Source organism: Sorghum bicolor, chromosome 3 (assembly GCF_000003195.3).
Source record: "Sorghum bicolor cultivar BTx623 chromosome 3, Sorghum_bicolor_NCBIv3, whole genome shotgun sequence".
NCBI classification, from domain to species: domain Eukaryota; kingdom Viridiplantae; phylum Streptophyta; class Magnoliopsida; order Poales; family Poaceae; genus Sorghum; species Sorghum bicolor.
The window spans coordinates 59,034,345-59,049,356 of record NC_012872.2 but is presented as its reverse complement, the minus strand read 5'-3'; the positions used below and the strand labels follow the sequence as shown (position 1 = coordinate 59,049,356).

The 15,012-nt window shown below is 40.7% G+C and overlaps 1 protein-coding gene, 1 long non-coding RNA gene and 1 pseudogene across 2 annotated transcripts; 2 read left to right on the top strand and 1 right to left on the bottom strand.

Moving 5' to 3' along the window:
- On the top strand, nucleotides 1-7,414 carry LOC110433738 (annotated as a pseudogene).
- On the top strand, nucleotides 1,932-3,911 carry LOC110434068. The gene is made up of 3 exons (XR_002451550.1): nucleotides 1,932-2,078; nucleotides 2,686-3,166; nucleotides 3,251-3,911. It is a non-coding gene; the product is annotated as an uncharacterized LOC110434068 (long non-coding RNA).
- On the bottom strand, nucleotides 4,504-6,452 carry LOC110433855. Its single transcript, XM_021456717.1, has 6 exons — nucleotides 6,444-6,452; nucleotides 6,324-6,334; nucleotides 5,834-5,874; nucleotides 5,489-5,738; nucleotides 5,080-5,403; nucleotides 4,504-4,891 (listed from the first exon to the last, which is right to left on the bottom strand). Exons 1-6 carry the CDS (start codon nucleotides 6,450-6,452, stop codon nucleotides 4,504-4,506), a joined length of 1,023 nt encoding a protein of 340 aa, XP_021312392.1.

The window sequence follows — 15,012 nt, the reverse complement described above, 5'->3', positions numbered from 1 at the left end:
ATGGACGAACGCGACATCACGAATGAGAGGATGGCTGGCGTGGAGTGCAGTGGTGCAGGTGAGCCGAGCTTGCGCGGAGCGGGATGGCGTAGCGAGCGTGGCCATCCTGGTGAGCCCACGCTGGCGCCGCCGCTGCTGGTGCTCACCGTGTAGCCGCCCTTCCCCCTCGGATATGTCTCCGGCGCGGCCTTTGGCGCACCTCGTACATACTGCTCGATATCGATGTCATCTAGGAGTATTTCCTTGCTCACTCCATATCTCAATGTCGGTTGAGTGGGATGCTTCGATTGATTTATTAGTTGGCATCGTTCCTCTGGTAGCTCCGGAGCTCATCAAGTCGATGCAGGAGCAGCAGAGGCAGTTCACGCAGGCGCTCCTCGACAAGGTCAGGGCCATCTACGCTGAGCATGGGGTACGTGCACTGCAGATCCGGTTTCCTTTTCCAGAGCCATAGAGAGATTTAGGTTGCAACTTCTTAGAGCATCTCCAACAACTCCTCAAATCCACTTGGTATTCTTATTATTTTGAGAAAAACACAAAAACACATCTCCAATAACTCCTTAAATTCAGTTGGTATATTTCCCAACTTGCTAAACATCGACACCGCACGCGTATATCTCCGCGCGCGGCATACACTGCGTATCGCAGTTTTCGGGCTTCGATGTTTCTCTCCCACGCGCGCGAGCGATCTTCCCCGGTGCGCGCCAAACCCTCCCCGTCGTCGATCGACTTCTCCATCCCCACCGTCCGCGGCGCGATCCAGAAGATGGAGAGGAGCCGTCCGCCGTCCGTGGCGTGGCGGCGCCGGCGGGCCTCGACGAGCGCGGCGGCGACCATGGAGAAGGTGACGGCGAAGAGGCCGACGCCGATGCGCTGGAGCGGGGTGATCCCCGTGGCGATGCCCGTGAGGCGGCGCATGGCGGGGACGAAGGCGGCCTCGTACGCCGGGACGAGCGCCACGAGCATGATGTAGGGGATCGCTTGCAGCGACGCCGGCGGGACGTCCATGGCGCTGCCCTGCTGCACTGCCGTGCTGCACGGAGAAGGTCTGCAGCTGCGCCAGGATGGTGTTGAACACGATGGTGCACGCGAAGATGGGCACCACGCACAGCAGCAGCTTCACCTGCTCCACCTCCGCCGGCGTGCACAGACGCCACGGGCTCTCCTTCGTCCCCGCCGACGACCCGCCGGTGCTGTCCGACTTCTTCACGCAGAAGTGCTGGCCGGCTTCGTTCCGTGAGGCTTCCCTCGGTGGACTAGCTGAACGACGCCGACTTCGTTCCGTCAGGCTTCGATCGGGGAAGTACGGTCGCGGTCGACCGGCGGCGGCGGCCACGCACGCGACGTGCAGGTAAGCCAATTTCACGTGATTGGAAGACCCAGTACCGGTTTGACAAAGGTGGGCCTATTTTTTTTTTCAATTTTACCAAGTGAAAATACCAATTTGTTGGAGACACTTCATTTTTCTCCTTGCCAAACAAAATAGCAAGTTCCTATAACTCAAGATATACCAAGTGAATTTTAAGGAGTTGTTGGAGAGCATCTCCAACAGTTTTGCAAAACCCTTTGACATCCTTGATTTTTTGGAAAAAGAAGAAAAATCTCTCTCCAATAGTTTGGCATCCTCCTTTGGCATCTTTTGGAACTTGGGCCTTGTTTAGTTCACCCTGAAAACCAAAAAGTTTTCAAGATTCCCCGTCACATCGAATCTTGTGGCACATGCATGAAACATTAAATATAGACGAAAACAAAAACTAATTACACAGTTTAGCTGGAAATTACGAGACGAATCTTTTGATCCTAGTTAGTCCATGATTGGATAATATTTGTCACAAACAAACGAAAGTGCTACAGTACTGAAAACTTTTCACTTTTCGGAACTAAACAAGGCCTTGGCATAATTTCCTTCATCACGCGCAAATATACGCGTCTTCACGTCGCGCGCATCTGGCTTCTCTCCGCGCCGCCGCCTTCTTCCCGCGCGCACGAAGAGGAATCCGTCGCCTTCCCGCGCTCCGCGAAGCCCAATTGCCGTGTAGCGGACAGGATCAGCGACGCCGCCGGCTGCTAGGGTTCAGGTATAGATTCTTGTTCTTGTCCGTTCTCGCGATGCAATCGTCGACTGCTCCTCTCGTTCGTTGCACGGCGCCGGACGAGGAGGCTAGTGGTGATGCAAAAAGGCACCGACGCTGGCTGGCCTGCGCCATGGTGGAATAGAACCAAGTAGACGGATGTTCTTTGATCTACAACGTACACATGATGTACCTTAGCCTTAATCACGCACAACCACACACTACTGCTAGCTACGTACACAGCCTGCTTTGCATCTTGTTGCGATGGATTCAAGGAGCTAGCCCCTTGTGATGTGTACTGATGCTAGCCCATGTGATCGATTCAAGGATCGCCTATCTGATTTGGCTTCAGATACACCAGTGCCTGGATGCCTGATGAAAATTGCAGTCAGGAATTGGAGCCTAGATAGAAGAAAATTATCGAAAGCATCTGCAGAATTGTTTCATTGTTACACACAGTAGAGACGTCTATGGATTTTTCATTTATGTATTCGTCCAAATTTATAATATTTATGCATTGTTGTTTGTGGACATTGTAGTTTATTTACACTTTATGGTGCATTACTGTTATGTTGAATCGACTTGTCATTGATTTATTTGTCTTAATTTGTAGTTTTGCTCCAATGGAAGGAGGTGGATATTTTACAAACCTGGTGACGGGAGATTATGTTGATGTTCCTAGTTTGGAAGACTTGACCTTTCCTACAGTGGAGACTCAAGAAATTAATGACATGGCTTGTGAAGCGCAACTAGTTGATGAGCAAGTGCAGCCACAACAAGGTGCCGGACGTCGTACCAGTACAAAAGGTTCGTCTAAGAGGACCAAAAATTTTGATGACGATGAGGATATAGCTGTATGCTCAGCTTGGTTGAACGTTAGCAAAGATCCTATTCATGGAGCTAATCAAACCCGTTCGTCATTTTGGGGTAGAATTCGAGCTTACTTTGAGGAACACAAGACAACTCCAGCTTCTAGGTCAGAGAGTTCGATTATGCATAGGTGGCTGACTATTCAGAAGGAAGTGAATAAGTTTTGTGCATGCTACGAGAAGGTTGAGCAAAGGAATCAAAGTGGAGCAACTATTCAAGATATGGTTTGTTTCTTTGTTCGTTCTTTAATTTTTTTTAATTTTTATTTATGTATCTGGTTCATTTGTGAAGATTATTATCATGTGCAGATTTCTCAAGCACTGGAAGGTGTACAAGGGATTAGACGAAGACAAGAAGTCATTTACTCTTTTACCATGTTGGAATAAGTTGAATAAAGAAGACAAGTGGCAGGCCAAGAGGAAGGAACTAGCTGAGCAGCACAAACAAACCAGTAAGAAAAAACAGAAGGTTAACATAGACTCCACGCCCAGGACTGTAGCTGCCATCAATGCTGAAGATGTCACAGGGATTGCAGTACCACATTCCGAAGCAAGAATGAGGCCACAAGGTCAGAAGATAGCAAAAGAAGCTCTGAAGCGAGGCGGAACCGAAGCTTGCATGGAGGCATTGGACAAGTTGTAGAGTAAAAAGGAGGCTTTTGATTTAGAGAGAGAGAAGAAGAAAGGGGAGAGGTTCCTAGTTTCACTTGAGCTAGAGAAGAAGCGATTTTCAATAGAAGAAAAAAGAGCTGAATCTGACTTAATCAAAGAGGAAAAAGAAATAATGCAAATGGACATGACCTCTCTCACCCCGCTGCAGCGACAATAATACTACGAAACGATGCAGCAAAATATCATCGCTCGACGTTTGGCAAATTAGATTTGATTAATTTTTTATGTTTCAGAGAACAATGTATTTATGTTTGGTGTGCTTCACAGAACGTTTTCATATTAAGTCATTTACGTTTCAGACAAGAATTTATTTATGTTTTATATCTATTTTATATGTTGCTTGCTGTGTCCATACAAACGTCGTTTTTACGATGCCTGTTGTGTGCGGCTGATATCCTTTCTGAGGATGTCATCTCATGGAACTCCATTGTTTCTGTTTGTGCAAGCAAAGGCCATATGAAGGAACCAACTGATTACTTGAGATAGATGCTTTCGTCTGGTCAGACTGGAGACCTTGGAGTCGGGGTTCAGATGCATGGTGCTGCTGATCTGAAGCTAGGATTCAGCTGAAGTAGGACGCATGTGCAAACTGCACTCATTAACATGTAGGAAAATGCCGCTCTTTTGATTGTTCATGATAATGTGACTCTCTCTGCAACTAAATACATGCAACGACGACACATTTGTTTATAAAAAGATAGAACTCATGACACACTTGTTTTAAAAAATGTTTATTACAATAAAGCGATGGCACACTAATTTAAATGAGTACATTAGATATATATAGCTAATATAAATCTGGATGATGGTTCCATAGGTGCTCAATGAGGTCTTCTTTTAACTGGAAATGTTTTTCTTTGTCTCTGATCCTTTTATGTGCATCAATAAATTCATGAAGTGTTCGTGTAGGCTGGCCACGAGAAGGTTGCACATTTTGACCACCGTAATCTATGGTCGACGAATCCTTCATCTTCAACAATCATATTGTGTATGATCACACAAGCCTTCATGATCAACCCTAGTGTTTCTGTGTCCCACAAGCGAGCTGGTCCTCGCACAATGGCGAACCTGGATTGCAGAACCCCAAAAGCTCTTTCGACATCCTTCCTCGCTGCTTCTTGTGCCTTGGCAAAATATTTCTTCTTGTTCCCCATAGGAAGAGATATGGACTTGACTAAAGTAGCCCATGTGGGATATATACCATCTGCTAGATAATAACCCATATTATAATCATGACCATTAATTGTGTAGTTGACCTCTCGAGCTCGACCCTCTGCCAGGTTTTCAAATAAAGGAGACCGGTGAAGGACATTGATGTCATTATGAGACCCAGGCATTCCAAAAAAAAGCATGCCAAATCCAAAGGTCGTTCGAAGCAACAGCTTCTAGAATAATAGTTGGCTTGTTCTCATGCCCTACAATTCTTCCACGCCCAATGCATACAGTCGATGGACCCCAACATTCCAGGAAAACCTTTTTGCTGTCCGAGTCTCATTAAGCGTGCTGTGTCAGCCTCAGTGGGATGTCTTAGGTATTCATCTTTAAATAAATCAACAACTACAGCAACAAACTTACGTAGGCTCTCAAGTGCAGTACTTTCGTCAATGCAAACATACTCATCTGTAGCATCAGCAGAAACCCCATACGTCAACATACGAAAAGCAGCAGTGACTTTTTGGAAGCAACTTAATCCAAGCACATTGGCCGCATTTCTTTTTCGCACAAAGTAATCATCACGTGACTCAACAGCATTCATTATGCGTACGAAAAGCTCCCTACTCATCCTGTATCTGAAGAAAACAAACAAAAGTTGAACATGCTATATAAATAGAAATTGTATACTACGGGGCTAATCAAAGATGAATTAACACCAACCTCCGACGAAATAAATGTGGACCGTACGTTGGATTATCCGCCAAATAATCTTGAAACATCCTATCATTGCCGCCTTCTCTATCTCGATAAATAACGACATGTCCAGGGACAGAATCACGACGTTTTTTACCCGAAAACATTTGCACAATTCCAGCAGCCGTCAAGATGAAATAATCATCATCACGTGAAGATTCGTCTTCCATTTCTCTTTGGAGAAGTGATTTGGAAGCTCTCATGACGTCTAATCCGCCTGCAAATGACAATTGTGAACAAAAAAAATGAAACAAACTATATATGAACCAACCTGGCAACAAGTAATTCATCTACGAATTAAGCACAAAGAACCTGCGGCAGCAAAGACAGGGACGAAGGGCTTGTTTGAGGAGCTGAAGGACGGATCATTTACTTATGCAATGAGGTCTTGCTGATCGCACGAGATTCTGCTGGCTAGGCGTTGAGGTATCGCTGGCCGCCAGGAACTGCTAGCCGCCTGGAAGCGAAGGGCGCCAAGGACTCGGCGGCGGCGGACAAATGCGCGCCTACTCCCTCGCATGGCGCGGAAAAAATTTACCCGAGGAAAAAATAAGTTTGTGGGACCAAATTTTCATTTTGCCAAGTGAATTATGCCAAACTATTGGAGATGAACTCTTTTTTCTCTTCCCATATAATTTTAGTAGTTGGCAAATACCATGATTTGGGAAACGAAATTTACAAAACTATTGGAGATGCTCTTACAACTTTACCCGACTTCGTAAAAAAAACAACTTTACCTGAACATTGCCCACTGGCTTCGTAACATGCACAAAGATTGAGACATCGAGCAGAGCTTGTTTACCTTATTCCAGACTGCAACAGTGTGTGTTTTTCACATATTCAGTATTGCCATTTCGTTGCAACAATCTGCCATTACCTTCCTCCCCATGTTTGAATTGCAGGTGGTTGTAGCTAGAATTACCATTGCCATTACCACTATACAACCCCTGTTTGAATTGCATTGCAGGTTGCTGTAGGGACAATTGTTGAGGTAGGAGATGCAAAAGAGGTGATATGTGAAGCAGCTGAGATGAAAAATGTGATCTGCTGGTTCTTGGAAGCCACAGTCGTGGGCCAATACAAAGGTATATATAGTTTAGTATCTGAATCTCGTTATTATGTTTATGTGTCTATTTTCCGAGTTGCCAGCACAAAGTAATTGGTAGTTGTATTTATATGTGAATTTACTCATGTGAATATAATCAAATACTCTCAAGTTTCATTGATGATAGTTAAACAACAACATTGTGCATTTGACTGAAGGAACTTGTAAAACCATTGCACGAGACAGGAGAGCGCAAGTTGCATATTTAATGGAACGATATACACCTACTTGCTGCATTCTAGTTAATCAAATATAGGAGTACTTTGTGAAGTCATTTCTGAAAAAAGCTGAGCCACATTCCAGTTCTAGCTTACTGACCAGGAAGCCTTGTTTAGCCAACATTCTAGCTCTGGCTTAATGAGTAGTTAGGACATTTCTTCGATTTCACTACTACATACTGACAGTGGCAAGTTCTTTTTCTCCACATTCCAAAATTGTTCTTTCTTAGTCACTCGAGCATTATATTGGGCGGCAGTTAACACAAACCATTTCTGGCAAGTTTTGCTTTGAGCAACAATTCCTCCGAAGAGACCCAATATAACTTGAAGAAAATATTGTGTTCCATGGATCGGCTTCCTTTTATGTGGCGCAAGGCACCCAACAAGAATAATCCTGAGCACTTGGCCATCTGTTTTCTGACCACTATCCTTTATCGTCGATGCAGGTTGTTTGTTGGGAGCGTCAGTAACTACTGTGTAGACCATTCTAAGCGTCCAGTTCTTGTTGTGAAGAACCAAGGCTGAAGGTTCCGGTTCCTGAACAAATCAACTCCCTGGTCGTCCTAGTTATGTTCGGGATAATTATCAACATATTTGTAATGTAAGAAGAATTACTTTAGCCAAACACATTGGCAAATAAAGTAGCTTGCTTCTGGGAGGGCCGAGGCTGGCAAAGGAGGGGTTCCTTTTTTTTTTCCTTGTCAGTGTGTCTTGCTTCCTGACTGGCATATATACGTTCTGGTCTCGCAGGGTTGTAAATAAGAAATAGTATGAACTTTTTGCGTGTTTATGCTTGATGTCAGTTATTCTGTTATGGCCTATTTGTTCCTACACATCTTGGGGTACTCTCGAAATATATTCATTTTCCATTGATATCCAAAAAGTGAACACCATTTGTATTGTACACTTATATATTGCAAAAGGCCCATGAAAAGTGTTGGCTGTTAACGGTCTCCACTGCTGGAGGGAGCAGCTAGCTGCAGTAGTTTTTTTTAGGGAATCAAGAGGAGTTTTCTCCTACTGTAACTTTATTAAAAATTGAAACAACTGTTTCCAGAAATTAAGCATGAGGAGACAAAGAAGGAAATAAGAAAAATAACAAGATTACACACAGTTGTCTAGCCATAACTGCAACTGGGAACTAAAAGACTTCTTAGCCCTGAGCTTAACCCAAGCTAACTCCTGTTTAAAGATGAACTTAACAGCTTGCAAAGAGTGACTACGATTTCTAAAGATGACATCATTTCTAGGAGACCAGATTTCCTAGAACGTTGCAATAATTATCTCCATGAAGAAAGACTTGTTAATCTGTAACCTGAAGAGGGGTACTGTATCAATCAGATTATCCTAAATCAGCTGAGCCAGTCCAAAAATGTTCTAGCAAGAAATTGCAAAAGGGCAGTCCAGAAAAGAGGTGTTGCAAAGATTCTTCAACATTCAGATGACATAGCACACAATTATAGCTCGGCAGATCCACATTTCTTCTTCTTAGGATTTCTCTCGTGCTTAGGTGATCATTCAAAGCTAACCAAAAAGAGACTTTCCTCTTTGGTAAACAAATTGAATTCTAGAGCCACTAAAATACCGACGAGACTATAATAGAGCCTAGCAAATGCAAATAAGCTTTACTTGAGATGAACATATTAGATCCCCACTTGTAATTCTAGTTATCATTGGTTTGACCAAGATGACGAGCAAGGCTTGGAACTGGCCGTAAGCTTCTACAGAGCGAGGCAAATGAAACAAATCTGATGTATTTTTAGCAATCATGAAAAGATGAACTGAAACATTATTCCTTTTTAGAAGGAGAACAACTCTAGACATTGAACATTCAGAGGGGGTCCATGCCACAAATCTGACCAAAACAGACAGGTTGAGCCATCTCCAATTATAACAGAGGCCATATCTTTATATTTTCCCATTAGCTTGAAGATATCTTTCCACCAAAAGGATCCCTTTCTATCATTAATGGGGATAGAGTCACCAATATAATGGGTATTCCACATGAGTTGGACCCAAGGAATATCACATTTATTGAAGAATTTGTGGAGATGTTTGAGTAGCAAACTTTCATTCTGAATATAAAGATCATGAACACCTAAACCACCATTTTCTTTAGAGTTACAGACCAGCTTCCAGGCAGCTTTTTGGGGGGTTTTGGAGTGTGGATCAGACCCTCTCCATAAGCAATGCGTTCTAAATTTATCAATCTGCCTAATCACTGTCTTTGGGAGGAGGTAAGCGCACATGGCATAAGTGGGTAAAGCACTGAGGACAACATTTGTCATTTGAAGTCTACCAGCTTGGCTCATGAAAGAGGATATTGTCACTAACATTCTTTCACACTTGGAAACCAGAGGCCAAAAGTCAGCTATAGTTGGCTTTGTGATGCTTAGTGGCAAGCCGAGATAGGTGAAAGGAAGAGACCCAATTGAACAACCAAAGGTGCTAGCTAAAATATTCATCTTATGTTCGAAAACATTGATTGGAACCATCATAGACTTAGCATAGTTGACTTTTAGACCAGTGGAGTCAGCAAAGGAGTTTAGGATTGCTTTTAGGAAAAAAATTTGTCTAGCATCACCTTGCATAAAAATCAAAGTGTCATCAGCATACTGTAAAATAGGAAAATCCTGGTCATGTGGGAGATCTAAAGGCAGAGAAAGGATCCCACACTGTTTAGCAGTATTTAGAATGGTCTGAATAAAATCAGCAGCCAAGACAAAAAGCAAAGGTGATAAAAGATCACCCTGTCTAACACCATGCTTGCAATGAAAAACTTTTTGATCCTATTTAGCAGAACAGCTGAGGTGCCACATCCAAAGATCATCTTTATATAGGCAACCCATCTTGCACGAAGCCCTTTTTGTTGCATAATCTAAATCATAAGTTGGTGCTCGACTTTGTGAAAGGTTTTTTAAAATCAAGCTTTAAAATGATGGTTTCTTTTCTCAACTGATGACAAAGGTGAAGATATTCTAGAGACCAAGCCAAGCAATCCTGAATTGTCCTCCCTTTAAGAAAGCCATACTTGTTTTTGTGTATCAGCTTAGGTATTACTCTTTGTAACCTGTTGGCTAGCAACTTGGTCAGGATCTTGATGGAGGTATTGAGGAGTGATATTAGTCTAAAGTCTGAAACCTTGACTGCATTGTCGTGTTTGGGGACTAGGGTAATATGAGATCCATTTAAGCTTTGCAGGCAAATGGATCCATTATAAAATGCATTGCAGAGTTGATAGAAATCATTACAAATAATATGCCAATAACTTTTTATAAAATCAGTGTTGAAACCATTTGGACCAGGGGCTTTATTAGATGGGAGAAGCTTTATCACAGAATCAACTTTCTCCTTTCGAAAAGGGACCTAGAGAAGTGAGGTCGGTATCATGCTGTATTAGAGCAATTAGATTAAATTGAATACCTTGAAAAGAGGAGGTTTCAAGCCTTTCTCTGAAAGATTCCTAGATCAAGAGGGATTTAGTATCATGATCATAGATTAAATCACCATCGACATTTTCAAGGGAGGTGATGAGGTTTCTTCTAAACCTGATAGAGGCATTGGCATGAAAGAATTTGGTACTAGCATCACCCAGTGTTACCCATTTGATGGAGCCTCTTTGTTTCTAGTAGATGCATTGTTGTCTGAGACGAGAGCTAAGTTTGTTTTCCAGAAGCTTTTTGAAATTCCATTTAGGAATTGATAAATCTCTAAATTCCTCTAGGAACAGAAAGAAGGTCAACACTAATTTAACATTTCGGATTGCTAATTTGAGATTAGACAACTTTTTTTTGCCAATTCTTCAAAACTTTCCTAAGGTTTTTGAATTTTGCAGTGATGACTTTAGCAGCATCAGTTTCAGCGAGAGGGGTCGACCACACATGTAGCACAAGGGGCATGAAGTCCTGATGTTCAGCTGTGGCATGCGTTGCTCTCTCCGATAGACTTAGGGGCGCTGGTCCCTGTTCAAGAGGAGGACCTAGCTACTTGGTGGCTGCGCCAGCGCAAGAGGATGGACAAGGAATCAAGGCCGTCGGCTGACTCGATCTTCCTGTTAGTTGCATGGAACCTTTGGAAGCACAGGAATGACCTGGTTTTTGGTCGGCGGGCGGCACCCGATCTGATCAGTTTGTGTGTTGACACCACTCGTGAGGCAGAAGATTGGGCACAGGCGGGGTACTCTTCGCTCTTCGAGGTTTCGCAGGCTTGGTCGCGTCTTGTCTTCGTTCTGTAATTAGTTCGCTTAGGTCTTGCAACTAGGTGTTTAGCCTATTGGCTGCTCGCCAATACCTAAAACCTCTGTAACATGTGGTTACGCTCCTCTTAATGAAATACGGGTTAAACACCCGATCGAGAAAAAAAAAGTCCTGATGTTCCATCCAAAAGTTTTCAAATCTGAAAACACTCTTTTTAGGAATGGCCAAGGCTGAGGCATTAGTGGGTATTGCCAAAGGCATTCGAAAACAAGAAGACTAGAACAAATAGTACTTAATCTATCCCAAATTATAAAACATTTGATTTTTTTAACATCAAATTTGACTATTTGTATTATTTTAAAATTTATGTAAAACGCCACTTCTTTTGTTGTAGTTTGGTTTATTAATAATAGTTTTTCAAGAGTAACTTAAATTTGACTATGTTTGCATAAATTTTTTGATGACTGGTCAAACTTGGGCTAAAAAAAGTTCAACATCTTATTGAGATGGAGGGAACAATCCAAAGACATCCAATTGAGCCAAACTACATGTCGTGGAAGCTAAAAATGACAATAGATATACACCCATAATTAAAGGTCGAAAAAAGAGACAGCAAATGTATAGCGATTCTTTGATTTATATCATATGTCACACGATTTGAATATCTGGCCTCTTATGCGTGGATCGTAGAATTCAATGTTATGTGTTGATCGGTGCTATAATATAGTGCCAAAAAAAATAAGGGCAATACATTCAGCAATGTTATGTGTGTAAAGAGCACGATGCAAAGATGTGATGAAGACTTATATTTTGCTAGCGACGCAAAGAGCAGGACAAGCAAGAATGCAGCCCATTTTGATGTAGCTAGAAAGCGACGTTCTGGAACATCTTGTTTGACCATTCATATTATTCAAAATTTTTGTATAAATAGTACTCCCTCCATCCCAAATTGTAAGTCATTCCAAAAATTTTGGAGAGTCAAACTTTTCTAAATTTGACCAAATTTATATTATAAAATAATAATTATTATAGTACTAACTAAGTATCATTAGATTTTTTTTCCTAATTATATTTTCATAGTATACTCACTTTACGTTACAAATCTTAGTATTTTTCTCTATAATTTTGGTCAAACGTGAAAATGCTTTGACTCTCTAAAATTCTTAAAATGACTTATAATTTGGGATGGAGAGAGTAATTATTTTGTTATGACTTATTTTTATCATTAGAGATACTTTAATAATAATTTATTTATTTTATAATTTACAAAAAAAAAATAAGACTAATGACCAAACATGAAACCCAATAGTTAAAAATAACACTTTCAATGGAATAAAGGGAGTATATCGTAAAGTTACACACGGGTAAGAACTAGCCATAAAAAAATAGGGCGCGTTGCTACAGGCTTAAACTAAAATAGACTATAGATACAATAAAAAATTCTCTGAAGGAGTGGTATAACTAATGTTTGAATTCATTTTTGGTCACAAATGCCTGAATTAAGTCTAAAAATTAAACTAAAAGAAAATGACCTTTTTTTAAGAAGAAGAAAAGAAGAGCTTTTGAATACCCCGAAACGAACATGTACACTAGCGGCCCAGCCCACCGATTCTGTACCCCTTCAATTTCTATCCTAGTGCGCTTCCGTCTCTGTCCTACTACCGTTGTATCTCTTTCTCTCATCTCCGTCTGCTACAATGTCGCTCCATCTGGACGCAACCGACCGGCCTCCCTGGTGGTGTCCCGTCAGTTGCCGACATCTCTCCGGTGGTGGGCGCTGGTAAGGGTGGCAAGTTGGGAGGAGGCTGGCGACGAGAGCGTAGGGAGTCGAGCGTGGACGACAGCTCTCGTCTGATTGCCGTACCAAGGCGGATCGTGAAGGGTGGGGGAGTAGAGTTGTGCTGCTTGCGAGCGTACGGACCTAATAAAACTAAACACCCTTGTTTAGATACAAAAAGTTTTTGGATTTTGACACTATAGTATTTTTGTTTTTATTTAACAAATATTGTCTAATTATAGAGTAACTAGGCTTAAAAGATTCGTCTAGTGATTTACAGATAAACTGCGCAATTAGTTATTCTTTTTATCTATATTTAATAGTTCATGTATGTGCCGCAAGATTCGATGTAACGGAGAATCTTATAAAGTTTTAGGTTTTGGGTGTATCTAAACAAGTAAAATTTTTAGTTAGAAAGTAGCTATTCTTCATTTTAGATTTTGGCCTCAAAAAATAAAAAAAAAGACCAAAAGCGTCTAGGAGCCCATGCCCACCCCCATCAACATCATAAAAAATTTAGCATTTTGCATCGAACTAAATATACATATAAAAATTTAGCATTTTACATTTCATCGTTCCAAAGTACTTGATATTTTGTATTTTGTATTTCATGGGACCTAAGCATACCCACATAGGCCTTGTTTAGATCCAATTTTTTTAGATTTTGACACTATAACACTTTCGTTTGTATTTGTCAATTATTATCCAACCATAAACTAACTAGGCTCAAAAAATTCGTCTCGCAAATTACAAGCAAACTGTATAATTAGTTATTTTTTTTAATTTATATTTAATGCTTCATGTATATACCGCAAGATTCGATGTAATGAGAAATTTTGAAGAGTTTTTGGATTTGGGATGAACTAAACATTTAGTTGCACATAAAATCCAAAAACTTTTCAAGATTCTCCATCACATCGAATCTTATATCACATGCACGGAGCATAAATATAGATATAAAAGAGAACTAATTGCACATTTTGCTTGTAATTTGCGAGACGGATCTTTTGAGCTTAATTAGTATATATGGTTGGACAATAATTATTAAATACAAACGAAAGTGCTACAATGTCTAAATCTAAAAAGTTTTTGATCTAAACAAGGCCAGAGTAGTCCCTAGAAACATAAATTTAGTTTTCTCGATCCCTTATATAAGATCTATTCTAAAAAACAATCCCATATACAGTAGATGATTTAGGCCTTGTTTAGTTCGCGTAAATTTTTGACTTTCGCTACTGTAGTATTTTCGTTTATATTTGATAATTATTGACCAATCATAGACTAACTAGGCTCAAAAGATTCGTCCGTAAATTATAGACAAATTGTATAATTAGTTTTTATTTTTATCTATATTTAATGTTTTATGCATATGTTTAAAGATTTGATGTGACAAGAAATCTTGAATTTTTTTAGAAAATAAACAAGGCCTTAATGGAAAGGGGATCTGTGGAGTTGCTCTGATCATCTGCACCAACCGCCGCCCTGACGACTGGACGATAGTATGATCGTACGAGTAGACAAGTACTGGCTCCTGTTCCTGGCTGATCCTGTCCTGTTTCTGAAATTCTGTTATTTCCTAGGCGGCTAGGCCTAGAAGCATCATGGCTGAGGGGGTGTTTGATTGAGAGTGTTAACAGTCACTGTAGTATTTTCATTTTATTTAATAATTGGTGTTTAATTATTGACTAACTAGGTTTAAAAGATTTATCTCGCAAAGTACTCTCTAGCTGTATTTTTAGTTTTATAAATAGTTAATATTTAATACTTTATGTAAGTGTCTAAATATTCGATGTGACACGAGTTAAACTTTGCCGAAGAAGACCAAACGGGCCTGATTTGTTTTCCTTGTATTTTAGGGTGAACAGCTGGAAGCATAGGCGCATTACAAGGCGTTTCCATAACAGCATAAAAATTTCTCATGTCAATACTTTGACTTCTTTTGTTTCATTATCTTGAACTTTTAAGCTTTGAATTTTTAAGCTTTGAATTCTTTTGTTTATAATTGCACTTGAAAATCATGTTCTCATGAAGATTAATTATGAAGATATAATTGCATATTTTATTTTAAGAAATACTAGACAGATGAGGTTTTTCACTGTAACTTGCTTGGAGTTAGTAATATTTTTCCTATTTTATAATTATAAAATAATTTTACATATCATACAAAAACACATAGTATGTATACATTTGGGCCT

Excerpts from the sequence above, each read along its gene's own strand:
- LOC110433855 (XM_021456717.1), bottom strand. Across the intron at positions 5,739-5,833 it reads CCCTGTCTTTGCTGCCGCAG|GCGGATTAGACGTCATGAGA; the intron begins GTTCTTTGTGCT and ends TGTCATTTGCAG. Across the intron at positions 5,404-5,488 it reads CCACATTTATTTCGTCGGAG|ATACAGGATGAGTAGGGAGC; the intron begins GTTGGTGTTAAT and ends TGTTTTCTTCAG.